At 39.5% G+C, this 19,949-nt stretch overlaps 1 protein-coding gene and 1 non-coding gene across 2 annotated transcripts; one reads left to right on the forward strand and one right to left on the reverse strand.

Moving 5' to 3' along the window:
• The first annotated feature begins 9,678 nt into the window (after positions 1-9,678).
• Positions 9,679-14,798, forward strand: LOC146714588 (Fc receptor-like protein 5). The gene is made up of 8 exons (XM_085452619.1): positions 9,679-9,781; positions 10,986-11,255; positions 11,355-11,628; positions 12,014-12,282; positions 12,908-13,174; positions 13,597-13,896; positions 14,049-14,306; positions 14,527-14,798. Exons 1-8 carry the CDS (start codon positions 9,679-9,681, stop codon positions 14,796-14,798), a joined length of 2,013 nt encoding a protein of 670 aa, XP_085308745.1.
• Positions 14,799-18,566: 3,768 nt separating this feature from the next.
• On the reverse strand, positions 18,567-18,782 carry LOC146714589 (small nucleolar RNA U3). Its single transcript, XR_014919468.1, has one exon. It is a non-coding gene; the product is annotated as a small nucleolar RNA U3 (small nucleolar RNA).
• Positions 18,783-19,949: the final 1,167 nt, after the last annotated feature.

Here is a 19,949-nt window from a genome sequence, read left to right on the forward strand (position 1 = left end):
AATAAAACCAATTTAGAGGTAAAACTGATTGGTGGGGAATGATCGGTAGTAGGTCGCTTTACTAAAAAGATTCACGCTAAAAATAATTTTTTTTAATCTGTTGCGCTTCACAGGAGGCTATTTTAGAAAAATATAGACCTGCAAAGAAATACAGTGATTATGTTTTATTCAAGTAATAGTAAAATATCAAAGTACAAAGATGACAATACAGAATAATATCTTTGTTCTTCTGGTTGTGTTCATCATCTATTCTCCAGCAGGCTCATTTTTATCACTGAGAGATCTCATGATTTCTAACTGGGCCACGTAGAAAAGAGGAAATGTAGCCTGTGGTTTGAAAAGCTTATTTGTCATGCTGAAAATAAGCTTCCTTTAAGAGCCTCTGCATGGAAATGCTATAAATGTTCAAGCATGTTTGACAGATAACACATTAAATCATTTATGTCTTATTGATACTAATGCATCCGTTTGTCTGCGTGTTACAGAAATGTTTTTTTTGCCTGTGATGATAATGTCAATTTGTAGAGTCCAACCAGCTGGTCAAAGGCTGCGCCAGTGTAGCTCAGCTAGCATTATGGCAGGGCAGTGATGGCCTTCAAGACAGTGAACTCTCATTTTGAATTTGTATTTGAAAGGAAAAAAACTACATCGTGGTTGTTTTTTTGGTGGAAGAGATGTAACCAACGTCACAATGATGTAGCATAAACATAATTTAAGGTAGAAGTACATTAATATGATAATGTAATGAATCTGTAAGTCACACCTGAGTTTGCACCTAAGTTGGTTTAATAAAAACTAATCAGTGAAAACAACAGCAGATAGTGATTAGAGCACTAGGGCTTATCTGTACCATCTCAGCACTTTAAAATAACAATGATCTCATATGTTTTTCTTTCATCAGCCTTCAGAACTAAAACGAGGAAGAACAATTGAAGCTACATGTGTGATGCCTGGCAGTTTAGCCCTGATAGCTGATAGAATGGACAGATTTTCCAGTGTTGGGTTGACTTTGGGACCTGAAGTGGAGTTTGGACCCAGAAACGGTAAATAACGTTAGACTTAAAGACCAGATAAGGACAATGAAAGATGTAAAGTATAGAACCAAAGGTGTAATGTCTGGTGAGGCATTCAGGCCACCTAACCTAAATTCTGCAGGCCCCGTCAAACTGACTATTAAAGGCTTCCTCCTCTACATTATTTTAACATATTCCTATTCATTCATACCATTTATATGTTCAAAATATGTATTTATACTGAAATATGTGTGCGCTATATACCAATCAGCTGTGTAAATAACACTGAATAACTATTCATCATGGCACCTCCTGGTGGGTGGAATATATTAGAGAAGAAAACTTGACTTGGCCTCCAAATTCCAGGGGCCCGTTCTTCGTACCTCGCTAAGTAGGTTAGCTGGATTTGATTGTTGAAGATTTCGCGTGATCTTGGATCGCTCGGTTCCCCGAAGCTCATCTGGGACTTGCTGCCATAGCAACAGAGCCGTAAGCGTAAACCTGCTCGGGAGCAGGTTTACTTTATGTAAACAGGATTAGATCGCGGCCACGCAGGTATGTCCGCTTCATTTATACGAAAGCAACAGCGATATTCCATCACTGTTTCACCATAAATAAAAAACATCAATGTAACTAAACATAATGCAGCACCTGATCCATTTATTGATTCCATACAGATACATACAGGTCATTTCCTAAAAAAGGGAAATGTACTATTAACATTCTATTACATGTATGTGATTATTACAGATGTAATTCATATTTCAGAGTAGTAATTGTAAATTACTTTGTGTAATCAAGATGAGAGACCACGGCTATAAAAGCGAAGGTGGATTTGGGAAGCCTGTCGCAGCCATGTCCTGTCCGTATACGCGAGCCACCCATTGCGGAAGGTGCAAGATTGATAAGGAGAGTTTTCAGAATTCAGCGTATATTGCGGGATAGACAGGATCCTTTAGCTCAGCGCGACAGTGTGCTCATAGAGAGATATCGATATTCCCGTGAGGGTATTATTCACTTAACCAACTTGTTGATGAGGGGGTGCAGGACCACCACCTGTCTTTTTTTGCTCTGCCCTTTTCTTGGTTGCTGTTATGAACAAACAAACAGATTATTTCAGGGTCTCTTTCCAAGAGACGAAAAGCAATATAAGTGATAAATATTACCATTCTGTAGAATATTCTTATATTTCACTTTTACTTGTTCCCATGTTCTAGTGGGTCCTGTTGTGGCTCTAATGTGAAAGAGGATATAATATAATATAATATAATATAATATAATATAATATAATATAATATAATATAATATAATATAATATAATATAGTGTAATATAATAAATTTACCCTACCGCCTACTGGTGTTGGCCAGAGGGGCCGATGGCGCGATATGGCAGCCTGGCTTCTGTCAGTCTGCCCCAGGGCAGCTGTGGCTACAACCGTAGCTGCCTCCACCAGTGTGTGAATGTGAGAGTGACTGAATAGTGGCATTGTAAAGCACTTTGGGTGCCTTGAAAAGCGCTATATAAATCCACTCCATTATTATTGTTATTATTAAATTACTTAGGAGTTTAATTTGTCAGCAACTTTCTGCCAGCCCTCTCTCCTTGCTTTTGCAGCCTTTGCAGTGTTCCCTTGCGTTTTAATTAAACTCTGAAACTCCTGAAATCCCGCACTCAAGGGTTCTTGCTCTTCTGCCGAAAAATACTGAGCGCGCTCCTTCGACATTTTCGCCGACCAATCAGAGGGTTGCCGATCAATGTTTCTACTATCGATGCGTAGCCCCTTTTACGACACCCAGTGATCTCACATTACTTCATCCAGCTGTACTAATCGTCAACAGCAGGTGTGTTCGGAGAACTGGATTAGCGAGCTCACGGTTAGCGCGATGATTTGGTCTTGGATGTGTCATTTGATCTTGGATGTAGTAAGCGACGTACGAAGAACGGGCCCCAGGTTACAGGACTTAAAGGATCTGTTGATAACATCTTGTTTTCAGAAACCACAGCAAACCTTCTGAGGTCCAGTGGAGTTTATGCCTTGATATATTAGGGCTGTTTTGGCTGCAAAAGAGGGACCAACCCAATATTAGGCAAGTGGTCATAATGGTGCCCGATGCCCACATAATGTTGTGTAGGTCTGTCAGCCACAACATCCAGAACCTTGAGAAACTTAAAGAAAATCTCAGAGGTCTTGCCACACAGTCACTTCTATTTATACCTGCCGTTAAGGCGCAGTAAGCAGCTCCAGTATTCTTCTAAATGATAGGTGTGCCACTCACACCTATTATGGAAAATACACAGTAATATAGGAAGAAGAGAATTAAAAACCAGAAGCCGCTATGTTTTTTTGCAAAGTTTTTGACACAAACTCACAAGTTTACAAACTGTTCCAACATCTCCCTCTGTACATCTGTATCTCTCTGAGCTTCTGTCCTGGAATATGACTCATGTTTTCAACCCAGTTGCAGCAGCTGCAGCACAACGCACCAGGTTACAAAAAATGACAGGTGCACAGCCACCTGAAGTGACATACAGATTGTGGAATGCAACACAGGATGTAAATTCAGTGTGCGAAACTGCGACACAGGAAACATAGCAGTCATAATGGTCCCATTATGGCTAACGTTACAGCGGTGAGTGAAGCAATCATTACGGTGGGTATAATGGGGCCTTCAGGTACTTCACTTCTTTATTCCCCAGTGATGGTTTAATCTTAATATGGTGTCACTGAGATTGAATAATTCCTTGACTGCCTGACTTTATCATGAGAAGAGATCTACAGCGCCCCATTTCTACCATGTACACTGTGAGCAAAAAGCTATTTTCCCCTCCTGAGGTACTTGACAGTTTGCCAGACTCACTTCAAGGCTGACTGAAAGTCTGACTCCATGGTCTCATTGCCCGGCCTTTTGTTTCAGCTACTGCCAAGGTTACACTTCGCTTGACTTGCCAGTACCTGTCACCTGCCTCTGGAGTCCCAAAAACTAATCATGCTCCATAACTCATGTTGGCAGAATGACACCCAGTTATGCCAATCAAAGGTCACTAAAACTGACATTGAATCGGTATGTAACTTTGCCAAAACAATTTTGGCTTGTGCTGCTTGTCAGAACTCAGATCAATCCTGCACACTAACTTATTACAAAAGTAACTAATGACCTAGACAAAGTTAACAAAGCCCGACTGTTACCTTTGTCCACCTTAATTGGAAAATTCCAAAACAGTTTTATTTGTTGTTATCTGTCATCCACCTGGCCCTTCCTCAGAGTTTCTCTCTGATTTATCAGACTTGGTGTCTGATTTAGTGCTCAGTTCAGACAAAGGAAACAACAGCCTCAACTCTGCATTTAATATATTACTAGACTCAACTTATTTTTCTCAAAATGTAAAAGATCCCACCAGCCACTTTAATCATACTCTGGATCTTGTTCTGGTATATGGCATAGAAATGGAAGATTTATTAGTATTCCCTGAAAACTCTCTTTTCTCTAAATGTACATTTAGAATAACTGATTACACAGCAGTGGGGAATATGTTCCATTACAGTCTTTCTGAAAGTGCTGTAAAGAAATTTAAGGACATAATTAATTCAATTCAATTTTATTTATATAGCACCAACTCAAAACAACAGTCGCCTCAATGGGCTTTACATTGTAAGGTACACCCTACAATAATACACACAGAGAAAAAACCCAAAAATCATATGACCCCCTATGAGCAAGCACTTTGGCGACAGTGGGAAGGAAAAACTCCCTTTTAACAGGAAGAAACCTCCGGCAGAATAAGGCTCAGGGAGGGGCGGGGCCATCTGCTGCGACTGGTTGGGGTGAGAGAAGGAAGACGAGATAAAGACATGCTGTGGAAGAGAGACAGAGATTAATAACAGATATGATTCAATGCAGAGAGGTCTATTAATACATAGTGAGTGAGAAAGGTGACTGGAAATGAAAAACTCAATGCATCATGGGAGTCCCCCGGCAGCCTATGTCTATTGCAGCATAACTAAGGGAGGATTCAGGGTCACCTGGTCCAGCCCTAACTATATGCTTTAGCAAAAAGGAAAGTTTTAAGCCTAATCTTAAAAGTAGAGATAGTGTCTGTTAGGTATTTTAGTACCATGGGAGCATTTACTGGATATTGTTTTATAGTGACATTATGCAGGAAAACTCTGTCATTCAATAAGGCCCCTTTTGTTTTAGTTATTTTTCTCTTTGACCCAAGAATTGATGTGTGAGAATCACAGGCTGGTACAAGGTTGAAATACCACAGAGATCACTCCCTCAGCTACATTAGTTTCTTAATCTTTTAGGAGACGCCTGTTGAAGGCCAAATGGTTTGTTTCAGATTTCACTAATGTAAGAACTCTTCGTTTTGTGCCTTGAAAATATGTCGCTGAGATAATCACAATTGTAGCTGAACTAATAAACTACACAAAGGATGCTTCTTCACCCAAGGGCAGGAAGACGCTGCCTTATCTTGGTCTGTACTGGTTTAAACTGATAATCTGCTGTCTCATGAATTTTACCCTCTATATAAACTGTTGTACTTGTGAATAAAGTTGAGTCACTTTGGGAAGACAATCTAAAGCAGTCTCTGTTTTCTTGTTCTCCCAAGCTGCTCCCGAGCTGCTCGTACTAACACGCTGAATGGCATGCTTGAATATTACTTGAGAATATATTTGACTGTGTTACAGACTAAGGGACATTCTCTGCTGATAGGTGAAGGTACATTCTCTGCTGATAGACGTCCACGCCTCGGAGGAAGCCGATCCACGGAGTAGGCCCTGGAAACAGTTTCCTTCAGTGTCTGTCTCCCGAATCCAAACTGGAAGCTGGTTCCACAGAAGAGGGGCCTGAAAACTGAAGGCTCTTCCTCTCTTTCTACTTTTAAATACTCTAGGAACAACAAGTAGGCCTGCAGAGCGAGAGCGAAGTGCTCTAATAGGGTGATATGGTACTACAAGGTCATTAAGATAAGATGAGACCTGATTGGAGCAGGATTTACTTCCCTGTTACCTTCTTCAGTACCATATGGCAGCGGTCTCCAACCTTTTTTGCGCCACGGACCGGTTTATGCCCGACGATATTTTCGTGGACCAGCCTTTTAATGTGTCGCGGATAAATACAACAAAATAAAACTAGTACCGGTACCGAAAAAAATAAGATTTATTCATAACACACGTGAAAAGACCCAGGAAAACCGAGTTAACGATCAAAACGATAACAAAATAACGCTGAAAACCGATAAAAACCCTGAAAACCATACATTTCACACCTGAGCCTCAACTCTTGAGGCCCGGTACCAAACGACTTACGGACCGGTACCGGTCCGAGGCCCGGGGGTTGGGGACCGCTGCCATATGGCGATACAGTCCAGAACAGCTACCAAAACTCTACTCACACAGCAGTTGATTATCTAGTGTTACATGGTCACTACGCACAGCTCTGAATCCTGTAGGTCCCCTGAAAAACAGAGCCTCAAATCAAAAGTACTTGATTCCCTAGTATAATACTCAAACACGTACAGTGGGGCAAAAAAGTATTTAGTCAGCCACCGATTGTGCAAGTTCCCCCACTTAAAATGATGACAGAGGTCAGTAATTTGCACCAGAGGTACACTTCAACTGTGAGAGACAGAATGTGAAAAAAAAAATCCATGAATCCACATGGTAGGATTTGTAAAGAATTTATTCGTAAATCAGGGTGGAAAATAAGTATTTAGTCAATAACAAAAATACAACTCAATACTTTGTAACATAACCTTTGTTGGCAATAACAGAGGTCAAACGTTTACTATAGGTCTTTACCAGGTTTGCACACACAGTAGCTGGTATTTTGGCCCATTCCTCCATGCAGATCTTCTCGAGAGCAGTGATGTTTTGGGGCTGTCGCCGAGCAACACGGACTTTCAACTCCCGCCACAGATTTTCTATGGGGTTGAGGTCTGGAGACTGGCTAGGCCACTCCAGGACTTTCAAATGCTTCTTACGGAGCCACTCCTTTGTTGCCCGGGCGGTGTGTTTTGGATCATTGTCATGTTGGAAGACCCAGCCTCGTTTCATCTTCAAAGTTCTCACTGATGGAAGGAGGTTTTGGCTCAAAATCTCACGATACATGGCCCCATTCATTCTGTCCTTAACACGGATCAGTCGTCCTGTCCCCTTGGCAGAAAAACAGCCCCATAGCATGATGTTTCCACCCCCATGCTTCACAGTAGGTATGGTGTACTTGGGATGCAACTCAGTATTCTTCGTCCTCCAAACACGACGAGTTGAGTTTATACCAAAAAGTTCTACTTTGGTTTCATCTGACCACATGACATTCTCCCAATCCTCTGCTGTATCATCCATGTGCTCTCTGGCAAACTTCAGACGGGCCTGGACATGCACTGGCTTCAGCAGCGGAACACGTCTGGCACTGCGGGATTTGATTCCCTGCCGTTGTAGTGTGTTACTGATGGTGACCTTTGTTACTTTGGTCCCAGCTCTCTGCAGGTCATTCACCAGGTCCCCCCGTGTGGTTCTGGGATCTTTGCTCACCGTTCTCATGATCATTTTGACCCCACGGGATGAGATCTTGCGTGGAGCCCCAGATGGAGGGAGATTATCAGTGGTCTTGTATGTCTTCCATTTTCTGATGATTGCTCCCACAGTTGATTTTTTTCACACCAAGCTGCTTGCCTATTGTAGATTCACTCTTCCCAGTCTGGTGCAGGTCTACAATACTTTTCCTGGTGTCCTTCGAAAGCTCTTTGGTCTTGGCCATGGCGGAGTTTGGAGTCTGACTGTTTGAGGCTGTGGACAGGTGTCTTTTATACAGATGATGAGTTCAAACAGGTGCCATTCATACAGGTAACGAGTGGGGGACAGAAAAGCTTCTTACAGAAGACGTTACAGGTCTGTGAGAGCCAGAGATTTTCCTTGTTTGAGGTGACCAAATACTTATTTTCCACCCTGATTTACGAATAAATTCTTTACAAATCCTACCATGTGAATTCATGGATTTTTTTTTTCACATTCTGTCTCTCACAGTTGAAGTGTACCTCTGGTGCAAATTACTGACCTCTGTCATCATTTTAAGTGGGGGAACTTGCACCCACTTTTGCACCACTGTACCTTAAAGCAGATAACTTGTACGCTGGAGAGGGAATGGCATGTCAGAAATTTAGAAGATCAACATTTATTCTGGAGAAATTCTTTATTATTCTATAAGAAAGCACTCTGGAAAGTTAGAACATCTATGTTCCAGAGGTGTCTTCCCTGGCTCAGCTGCAGGGCAGGAGTGGTGCAGTGAGCTCAACGCAGCGGTGCCGTGAGAACACAGCTAGTGATGCTTGGACTGATAACAGTTCTCTTTTCCCTTTTTAGTGAGAGGAGAGAAGGGTTGCTTGAAAAAGCTGATACCGGTGCTGATTAGACTGTGAACTGTTTCATAAAAGTCAGAAATAAACGTGACATCTCTCAGCATCAAACTGTGTATGTGTGTGGCGTGCATTCCACAATCTTATTATTCAACACTGATTGAAAAAAAAAAGAATGTGGCACTATGTTAAAGACAGAGACATGAAAATAGTAGCCCCCCATTTTATTTGATGCTCAGATACATTTTCTTTTAGTAAGGCCACTGCAATGTAAGTTTTACTGTTGTATAAGTTCCGCCAGCAGAGGGCGCTCGGTCCTGTACGCATCGGTAGCTGACGCTACACTAGAAGAAGTAGTGTCAGTGGTGAAGAGGCAACGTACCGTGAAGAACTTACTTTTTCATTTTATTTGTTTTCTGATAAATATCTGGATTGTTCCAAATGGGTGTTAGTTTACATGGGATAAGTGACCACTTAGTAATCTTTAAGACCACGCCAGGCTAAAGTGTTCTGTCTTTACCAGAGAGTCCAGAACACATGGTTGGAGATCTGACAGTAAAAGTGCAGAATGAAGCCTCAACCTTTAGCCTAATGTGTCCCAATCACATCTGTCCAGGCCACACTGTCATTTACCACATAAGCACTGAAGTCAGGAAGTACGACAAAAGAAAATTTTAATAATCTCTTTCATATTTGAGTTTGTGAAACATACAGGTCTTTACCTTCAGTTCAACTGCACAGTGAGTCATTTCCTTTTTCTGGGGCCAGACTTAAAACTATAATTGCACCACATGGTGAGAACATTCACACATCTATTCTGAGGTCAGAGGAGCCTTTTAATTATAGAACTGCATGGGAATATTTGAGCTGTGACTCAAATAAAATGCATAAACATGTTTTTATGCAGACTGAAAGAAGAATTTCAACATAATTCCTCTGATAAACAATCAAAAGGAAAAACAAATTAATTAAAAGGTGTTTAAAGAGAATACAGACTCCAAAGGAGAAAATCAGATGCCTATAAGCTCTGATAAGTTAGAAAAGCTTTACCACTGAAATAGAGACGAGAAGATCTGTGAAGAACTAAAACTTATTTGAAGTACACCTGCAGGATCAATCAGTCATTACTGATTCAGTCATTCTGAATGATTTGTTTAAAAGCAAATATTACATTATAAATACCATATATGACTTTAAAGTTGTATTGCATTTGTTACATTTGGCTCTTTTTTAATTATTTAAAAATGTATTTTTCAACTAATTTACAAATTACGGTAATGGTTTTTCAGAGGGGGGCAACAAGGTAAATGTTTGCAGTGGACAGGAAATGTGAACACGTCAAGCAGCTGCTGTGGTCAAAGCTACAGGAGCTGTTTGAGGTTGGTGGAAACGGGAAGGAAGCACAGAGAGGTGATAGAAGGAGGAGCTGAATATAAACTCTGGTCTTATCTACATGAAGTGCAGCTTCTCTTTATCAAGGCAAAGTTGAAGCCTTTGAGATTAGATGCAGATCAGCGTGCAGGGCTGGACGTGAGGATGGGGCACTCTTTGCTCTGTTTGCTGGGGTTATTCTGTGAGTACAATACACACCTTTACTGTTTGAATGGCAGTGATGAAGGAAAATGTTTCTCACCGGTGACAATTACATTTTATCTATAAACAGTGTATTCTTAAAACGTGAAATTAGCTAGCCTCTGCTTAGGTTGCTGCCCCAATGGTTCAGCCCTGTGGAAGATGGATGGATCAAACAATGTTTTATTTTGTTAATTTCTGAAGTGATCTGGTTCAAAGGTTTCTGCAATTTACAACCGGGTACACGATATGTGTGTCATCAGCAAATAAAACAAATGTTCAAAAAAAGAAGTGTCCCAATCGAATGTATTTATGAGTACTAATATTTCATGGTTAATTGTGTGAAATGCTTTTTTTCAGATCCAGTAAGATTTCTTGCTGTGCCTGGAATTTATAACTTCTTCTGTGAGATCAAAGATTGTTTTGCACCTTCTGATTGTCAGTTGTCTAATATCTGATGTAATTTAATTCATTGTTTTAGTGCTCAGCACAATCCTCCGTGGAAATGCTGCAGGTGAGAAATTGTTTCTTCTTACCATTTATACCATATGTGTTGCTCTTTACTTGTATTTACCAAAAGGAGAGTATATTTCTCCTGCTCCCTGTTCAATAATTTAATAATAATTCAATAATCAGTTATTATTAATCTCTGTCCCTGTACACATAGATGACAAATGAAAGATTAAAGGAAACACCAATATGAAATATGCTGCTCTGAGCTCAGCATAGAGTATTTATACCTTCATACCCCTTTGATTAGAAGCTGTCTAACACGTCACTCCAAAGTCTCTGTAGAGCTTCAGTGTGTTGAATTGAATGATTCACATTATTTAAGTTTGCATCAAACATTCAGAGCAGCAATTTTATACTTTTGATCTTTGAATTACAGGAGAGAAAGTGAAGGCTACTGTGACAGCAAACACCGAAATCATGCCAGCATGACTTTTGACCACGACTCTTTTGTTTTGCTTCATGCTGAACTCTTTAAATTGTTTGGATTCAGTCATTTACTTTTATGTTCTCATTTTAAACTGAACTGCAGATAAACCAAAGGCCAAACTGAGAGCTGATAACACAGCTGTTCCAGTAGGGGGCAGTGTGACCCTGACCTGCTCTGTGAACCCATCATCATCATCTGGATGGAAATACTACTGGTACAAAAAGAAGTATGGTGAACCTCTGAGTCCACAGGATGGAGTTTTTCTATCAAATAAGCAAATCAGAGTCTCACAGGGAGGACTCTACTGGTGCACAGGAGGAAGAGAAGCTTACTACTTAGAGTGGAGCCAGCCAGTCAGGATTGACACAACTGGTGAGTTTAAATGTAACTTCCCACAAAGCACTACATCTAACGGTAACTGAACCTTTTGACATTCACGTGTTTTTATTGTACTTTCTTGAACATTAACAGTCTCAAACAGGCCTGTTGTGACTCTGTATCCAAACTGGTCTGAGATATACAGAGGAGAGACGATCACTGTCAGATGTGAGATCCATGGAGGAGACACTGAGTGGGATTATGAGTGGGAAACAAACAGCACCATAAAACCTCCAAATCAAAATGAATACAGGATTATTTCTGCTTCATCATCCAACAGTGGAAACTATCGCTGTAAGGGCAGAATGAAAAGTTCACAGCATGAAACAGAGTGGAGTGATTCAGTCACACTGACAGTTTCAAGTAAGTTGAAGATCTTTCATTCATATTATCTGTTTTATTAAATCCTCAGAGGTTTCAGGTTTTAGTCAAAGAGTCTGATGTCACAACTAGGGGTGGGTTAGCCCTAGTCACAACCAACACACACATTGTTTTTCACCTAATGACTTTAATGAACTGCAGACTACAATATAGCCTCGTTTTATTGGATGCTGGCCTATTCATTTTGATTTTTTATCTATTTATTTTTCCAGTTGGCAAATAGTCTGTATTCATTATTTGCAGAATAATTGTTTCATATTTGATTCTAGTAACTATATTATCTAGTGATTTTTTTCATTACTGTAACATTTTTCTTCTTTAATAATCAAGTAACAATCTGTTTAACTTTTTCCTGTAACATCAACAGCAAGTAAACCCAGAGCCACACTGACAGCACAAAGTTCAATCATACCAGCAGGGGGCAGTGTGACACTGAGCTGCTCTGTGGAGGGCTCTGCTGGCTGGAAGTTTGACTGGTTCAGACGTGATTCAGTCTCTTCTAAAGCTCAGCTCATGAGAGGAAATGAAGCAAACAGAGTTATTAGTGTCTCACAAGGAGGTCTGTACCACTGCAGAGGAGGGAGAGGAGATCCAGTTTACTACACAGAGGACAGCAGTGACGTCACAGTTACAGAAACTCGTGAGTCTAATTATTTTATTTCTACCAGACTGAGACAGATCAAGTTATGTGATCTGTGCTGTTCTTCGGTTTGTTTTCTGACTTGGAGAGGTGGAAATGAGAAAATAGAAGAACTTTAGTTTCATTGTGACAAAGTGTGCACTCTGAAAGAGCCCATCTGGTTATCAGAGAAAAAAATCATTACAAGCCTTTCATCAATTTATTGGATCTTTACAAAAAAAACTTTACTATCAACTATAAAAAATACATTAGCAACAGGATATTTATATGCCAGTGGCTGCAGGCTTTCTTTGTGTTTTTTCTAGATTGAAGACAAAAAACTTTAACAATCAAAAGTTTTATATTTGTTTTTTTTACCACACTGATTTTGACGTCTTTGTGAAATGGATATCAATACAACTCAGGAATATCAATAAAAGATGATAACTGTACAAGTAAATACTTGTACGTTTTACTAAAAATGTTGTGTTACAGTTTGAAAGCTATGAAATGTTATGACTTTGTTTTGTTGTTCAGTCTTTAAACTGTGAATCCGCTATTTTTTTTCTCACTTTACTTTCATGTTATAAACAGCAGAGTTTTTATGTTTGTATTTGTGTCTAACTGGATATTTTTCTGTGAACAGTTCCCAGTAAGCCCACTGTGACCCTGCAGCCATCCTGGCCTCAGATATACAGCGGTGAGACAGTCACTGTCAGATGTGAGATTCAGGGAGGTGAAGGAGCTCAGTGGGCGTATGAATGGAGAGCAGCCAAGTTAAACACACCTCCAACATCCAATGAATACAGAATCATCAGAGCTACTGAGTCTGACAGTGGAGGATACAGCTGCCGGGGCAGAAGGGACTATTTCTTCTCAGAGTGGAGTGATATCATCACACTGACTGTGTCATGTAAGATCTTTCATCCAGATTATTTTGACACAAATTTGATACATAAAAAATATAAATACAAAAAACCCAGTACATTTTGATCACTGATCAATAAACTCAGCTATGCTTCAAATTAATTACAGCATTTGAACTAGGTAATCACAGAATTTATAACATATTATATTGTTGATCAAATGAGCTTCACCATTGAGGTTTTAGAACATGAATCACTTTTTTCCACCCAGGTCTTTAAATTTGTTGGATTCATTCAAATTTATGTTCTAAAATAAAAATGTGTTTTTATTAGTACATGTTGAGATATTTGACATGTTTAGATAGTCTCACTCTTAAAGTTCATCATAAATATTTGTGAGTCAACATTTTAGTGACATTGAATTCAGAGTTAAGAGACGAAACATTGAGAGAAAATCTTTGTTGAACAGATGAACCCCGTCCTGTCCTCACTGTGTCTCCATCATGGCTGAGTCCTGGAGCCTCAGTAACTCTGAACTGTGAGGTTGAACATCCGTCTGCAGGATGGAGCTTCTACTGGTATAAAGCTGTTCCTGATCTATCAGAGAAATCCTCCAGTTATGAGCTGCTACCTGATGGCAGTGGGACTGCACAGGACTCCTACATCATTCATGGACAGACACACACAGCAGGATATGTGTGCAGAGCTGGAAGAGGAGACCCAGAGTATCACACTGATCACAGTCAGCCAAAGTTTGTCTGGTCTGCAGGTCAGTTTGATTCTCTGTCCTTTCAATGAAGTGAGATTATGTTGTAACTTTTATTCAAGATGTTTTCAACAAGACTGAGCTCATCAATATCTGTTTCATATTTTAATCCTAACATCTGTGAGTTTTGTGTCTTCACTGCATGTTGTTTCCAGATGTTCATTCAGCAGCGTCTCTCACAGTGAGTCCTGACAGAGTGCAACACTTCACCTCTGACTCTGTCTCACTGACCTGTGAGGGAAACTTCCCTGAGTGGAGAGTGAGGAAGTTCTCTGAGGACGGCCGACTCTCTGACTGTAGCAGAATGACTGGATCCACATGTGACATCAACACATCAAAGTCAGATACTGCAGTGTACTGGTGTGAGTCTGGATCAGGAGAGTTCAGCAGTGCAGTCAACATCACTGTACAGAGTATGTTATTATACATTTACTTCTTGGATCTGAATGATTTAGACGTCACATGAACATTTGTCCCAGCTTTGCTGTATGTGAAGTCATTTTATCTGGAGAAAAATACAAGATCAGATCTTCATGATGAAAAGCATTTGTACATTTGTATTGTCTGTCAGCTCTTTCTCAAAGTGTGCACCAGCTGATGTGACAGAAACAATTGTGTGTGATTGTGTCACAGATGATGGTAATGGTCCTATCCTGGTGAGTCCTGTTCATCCTGTGACTGAGGGAGCTTCTGTTAGTCTGAGCTGCAGTTTGAGAACACAAAAAATACTTTCCAATGTGTTTTTCTATCACAATGACAAACTTATTGAAAATGATCCCCGAGGGGAGCTGAAGATCTCTGCAGTGTCAAAGTCTGATGAAGGTTTCTACAAGTGTCAGTACTCAGGAAGAGAGTCAGCACAGAGCTGGATGTCAGTTAAAGGTGAGCAGGATCAAAGCATTTGATGGAGTTTTCTAAACACGTCTGATGACTGAGAATGAACATTAGATTGTCTGATTTAAGTCTCGCAGTCACCTTGCTCCATTTCATAAAAGTATTTATTTATATAATTATAATTGATCAATAATTAATTATTGTTTATTGTAACTGTGTCAGGAGCTGACAGCTCTTCGTCTCCTGTGTGGTTGATGGTTGGACTGGTTTGTGGAGTCGCTCTCATTATTATTCTCCTGCTCTTGTTGTATCGCTGCAGAAGAACCAACAGTGAGACCTTTTCCTTTACTTACTACAAACTCTTTATCATTCAAAGACACAAATGCATCATGAGGTTCAAATGTCTTTTTTCCCCTACATTTTTAATAAGGTACTGCTAATGAGCAGACGCTCAATCAGGATGGTCAGCAGCAACCATCCTCCTCTCTTCTTCATGGTTAGTTTTTCACGTAGTTCCAAATATTCTGATCCTATTTGCAACAAGACTGTACTTATTACATCTGCTGCAGCTTTTCATATAAATGTTATTTGCAAGAATATTTGTGTTTAAATTAGTATCACAGACATGAGGTGACTGATTTTCTCTGACCTGCAGGTGTTCGTTCTGTCTATGAGACAGTCAGAAGATGTGAAAACACTGAAAATGGTAAAGTATACACTTTCATTAATATAGAAACTGGATGATTATACATGAAAGTGATTAAAATTATTATTTCAGGTCCAGCAGAAGGTGATTACATCAATGTCACATCAGTGATTCAGCTCAGAGTCATTAACAAGACAAGTGAGTGCACAAAATGTGAGATTTGAAATGCAAAATATATATTGGTAATTATTCTCACTGATAATAAATGCATTTGTGGACATATGGTGGTGTTTGTTTTGAAATGCTTTCATTTGATCATGTCAACAAGGCAACGCAGAGCAGACCTCTGACTACAATAATGTCAATCCAATCCATTGAGGGGCGGGGCCATCTGCTGCGACCGGTTGGGGTGAGAGAAGGAAGACAGGATAAAAGACATGCTGTGGAAGAGAGACAGAGGTTAATAACAGATATGATTCAATGCAGAGAGGTCTATTAATACATAGTGAGTGAGAAAGGTGACTGGAAAGGAAAAACTCAATGCATCATGGGAATCCCCAGCAGCCTATGCCTATTGCAGCATAACTAAGGGAGGATTCAGGGTCACCTGGTCCAGCCCAAACTATATGCTTTAGCAAAAAGGAAAGTTTTAAGCCTAATCTTAAAAGTAGAGATAGTGTCTGTCTCCTGAATCCAAACTGGAAGCTGGTTCCACAGAAGAGGGGCCTGAAAACTGAAGGCTCTCCCTCCCATTCTACTTTTAAATACTCTAGGAACAACAAGTAGGCCTGCAGAGCGAGAGCGGAGCGCTCTAATAGGGTGATATGGTACTACAAGGTCATTGAGATAAGATGGGGCCTGATTATTCAAGACCATGTATGTGAGGAGCAGGATTTTGAATTCAATTCTGGATTTAACAGGGAGCCAATGAAGGGAAGCCAAAACAGTGTCTGTTTTACATCACTTCCACTTTCCCATGTTGTCAAGCTCAATGTGACATCACTGGTGTTGTCCAATCATCTTTCTGCCAGTCTGTTCAGGGCAATCAGCCTTCATTCCACAGTCTTTAAACCTCACTGCTCATGTGTTATTCTCCCTTACATTTGCCCTCGTGCAACCCAGCTCCATCTCCGCCTTACCCATGTTACTCAGGCTCCATCCAAGCCTCCATCTTCATCTCCGCCACCAGCATCTAGACTCCAGGAGGTCCTGTTCTGTTCTGCTGTGATGGGCCATCAGGGTCTAATCACCAATACAATACGTTTATTTCCTTGAAATGATGTCTCCTTATGGAAGTTTTAACAGCAGCTCTTTAGCTGTTTTTATTTTTTGTATTTAAAGTCACTTTGAGTGAAAAGGAGAAGATTTTGTATACAAAACAATGATTGTGACTCGACCTCTTAACATCTGTTTAAGTGTTTCTGCTTTTGTAAAACTATCAGTGAACTGAAGGCATTTTTTGGCCTTCCTCTCTTATTGCATACATACTAATAACATCCAGACTAAAAGGCTTTCTAGCGTGTACTGGGGTAGCACATTACTGCTAAACATCTAAAATATATTGTTGAAAATGGGGCTCTGCTAGTTTATTGTTGTTTTCAGTGTAATGTTTAAATACAAATAAACAGTATGGCAACAATTTCATTCAAACTTTGATGCAACTTTGTTTTTACACTTTGTGAAAGTTATTAATGACAGTTAAATGCAAAGCTTGTGTCAGTGTTTCTATTTTAAGTGTTTGTGAGTGATTCAGTATAATAACTCAACACTCTTACATTGTTAAAAAGAGAGAGAGAGAAAATTATTTTGCATCCAGCGACTTAGGGGCTTTCATTTTTTCAGATCAAGTTCAATTTTTCTGATGTTTCGGATGCTTTTAAACACATCTGACCAATTGCAATGTTGTCTAGTGGTGATGCAATCAAAATGTTCATTCTGCATGGTGGAACATTTGATTCTTGTCATGTCACAGAACGGCTCACCACTGGCTCTCTGAAATGATTTCTCTGCCGCCTCAGGCGTGGTCCCATCATGAACCCAAAATCTCAGTTTCGTCCTTTATTGGTTTAGTAAAATCAGGATCTGCTCGCTTCATGCTGACTGTTATCTTTTTTCTTTCTTCGTGCATATTTTTAGGATGAATTTTTCACAATAACGCAATGTATTCTGTGAAAATGAAGGACACAGGACTACAAGGCAGATGATAAAGAATTAGAACAGAGCTGCTACTTGTATTCCAAACCTACTTTAAACTTCACAAATAACTTGCATTTGATGTACACAGAGAATACTTCACTCACATCACCTGAGTAAATAAATAAACTGTCAGATAATGAAGAAGGAAAACCAGCTATTACACAACTCAGTCAAGCTAAACGATAGTTATTAGATCCATCATGCTGATTTTATGAAGAAATGCCAAAATTTATTAAATCATTAAAAAGAAAAAAAGAAAAAAAACCTCACTGAGAACTGATCCGTTTTTTTTTTATGTCGACCTGTCTTGACTCACTGTGCAGGGTAACCGATCAATGTTACCGTCCGAGCTGTAAAGACCATTTCTAATTATTTCATGCTTCAATGCATCACAGGAACTAAACCAAGTTAATTAAATATTGAAATATATTTTTAATAAAATTAACTGATATTTTTAATTACTTAATGAAAATTTAATTAACATTTTGAATGATGCATTTATTCATTAATGTTGGCACTCTTGACACTCCATACATTTAAGTAATGACTAACATGGAGTGAAATGCACATCATTTCCTCTCTTTATGCCACCTGAAGGGGGCCCCAAATAACATACATTTTTTTTAAGATAAATCTAAATCTTTGAGTAGGTGCAATTATTAAAATATAAAATTAAAGCATAAAGTAATATATGGACAGTATATACATATCTATATAAATTACATAACATATATCACAGTAAAAACACATGAAAACAATCTAAAATAACTAATCTACTTCACTGTTAGCTTTTGTAAATTCAAAGTATTAAGGCTTTGGTATCAAGATTTATCCAAGCAGTATTAAAAACGTTTTAGGACGCACAACACCTACGCATAACATACATGCTTTGAGATTTTTGGTGTGACTCAAAATCGAGTAGTTCAACACACTTACATAGCTTTTGCTGACTATGCAACCAATAGAATTAACAACTTCTTTTTAACAGCATTTCGTAACCACTCTGATCATACTCCTCCCATCGCTGTTTCCGAAGAAACAGTGAACGGTCATCAAAGGCAAAGAGCATATGAACTAAATCAAGTCTCTCGGCCCGCTTCGCGCTCAAGGAGGAGTATCACCAACTCATCATCGTGGTTAGCGAGACCACACACTTTAGAAACACATTTCTCAAGTTAGAAACTATAGAAATGATCCCTGAAAGTATAGTCTTAACGAACAAGCGCCCCGACCCAGCTACTACTATGACGGCCCTGTCCATCTCTGTCACGGTGCTAACAGCAGTGTGTGCTGCTTATGTTTACTGGGTCACGTATCGTAGTTGTGACACCGAACGAGTACTGTTCGGTGTTAATACACCGAACAGTACTCGTCTGCGAGCTCTGAAGTGACATAAATAATTACTTTTGGAGTACCCGCAATGCTCTCTGATGGTATGCCCCTCCTCTACGTCTGTCATTGGCTGCTGAGATGCCGCATGCCGCGTGTTAGCCTCGGATGCTAACAATAACAGAGGATTGATCCGCATATTTAGAGCCGTGGTTTGGAACAATCTGTTTAACACACACTAAGGCTGGATGCTGCCGATACATGTTGTAACACAGAAAGAGATAAAATGAGAAAAATATTTTTGTTAAAAACTTTTATGATAAAAACAATTTGTTAGCAAAGGTCACCTGTGCGCCTGTTTTTGTCTTCCGACTACAAACAGGACTGTAAACCTGTTCCTATCTTGACAAGTGTTTTGCATTTTCTTTTTTTTTGTGCCAGAACAACAGTAATTACAGATATGGAAATGTACTCTTCATAACAAAAGCTTAGAGTTATTCATTATCCTTTCAGAAAGTCTCTAGTCTCTTTGGATCTGTCTGTGGCAGCTGTCAGGTAAACACAAGCAGAGAGGGATGACGTTTGATTACAAGCCACCATTAATCAGCAATAGCTTAAACTGCTAATTAAGTAAAAACAATTAAAGTCATGTAACTTCCTACATTTCAGCAAAGCTCACATGGAGCTATATTACATGTTCAATAACAAGATTTTGATGTTTAGAGTGGGTTTTCTGCTACTCCACTGCTTCATGAAAATCGCCAAATTATTAACCTTCCCCATGCCACAAGTAAACAGATGCAACAATAAAATATTTATTTGATTAACCATCCATACTAAGGTGTAAACTGAGTCTGCGGGTAATGAAACACATAAATTGCAGGATTTTTGCTTGATTAGGACGTGAAGTAAAAGTAAACACAAGCTTAATTTATAACGCTTTGCTGTGATCAGTGGTGGGGTAATTATTCAAAAAAGTAATGTGTTACACATAATGCATAGAACACTTCTCTTAAAAGTAATGCAGTGCATTACCTAATTACTCTAGGAG

The sequence above is a fragment of the Copadichromis virginalis genome, linkage group LG3, assembly GCF_057382275.1.
Source record: "Copadichromis virginalis isolate Kocher_CV1m ecotype Utaka linkage group LG3, C_Virginalis_male_GT1.1, whole genome shotgun sequence".
Taxonomy (NCBI): Eukaryota; Metazoa; Chordata; class Actinopteri; order Cichliformes; family Cichlidae; genus Copadichromis; species Copadichromis virginalis.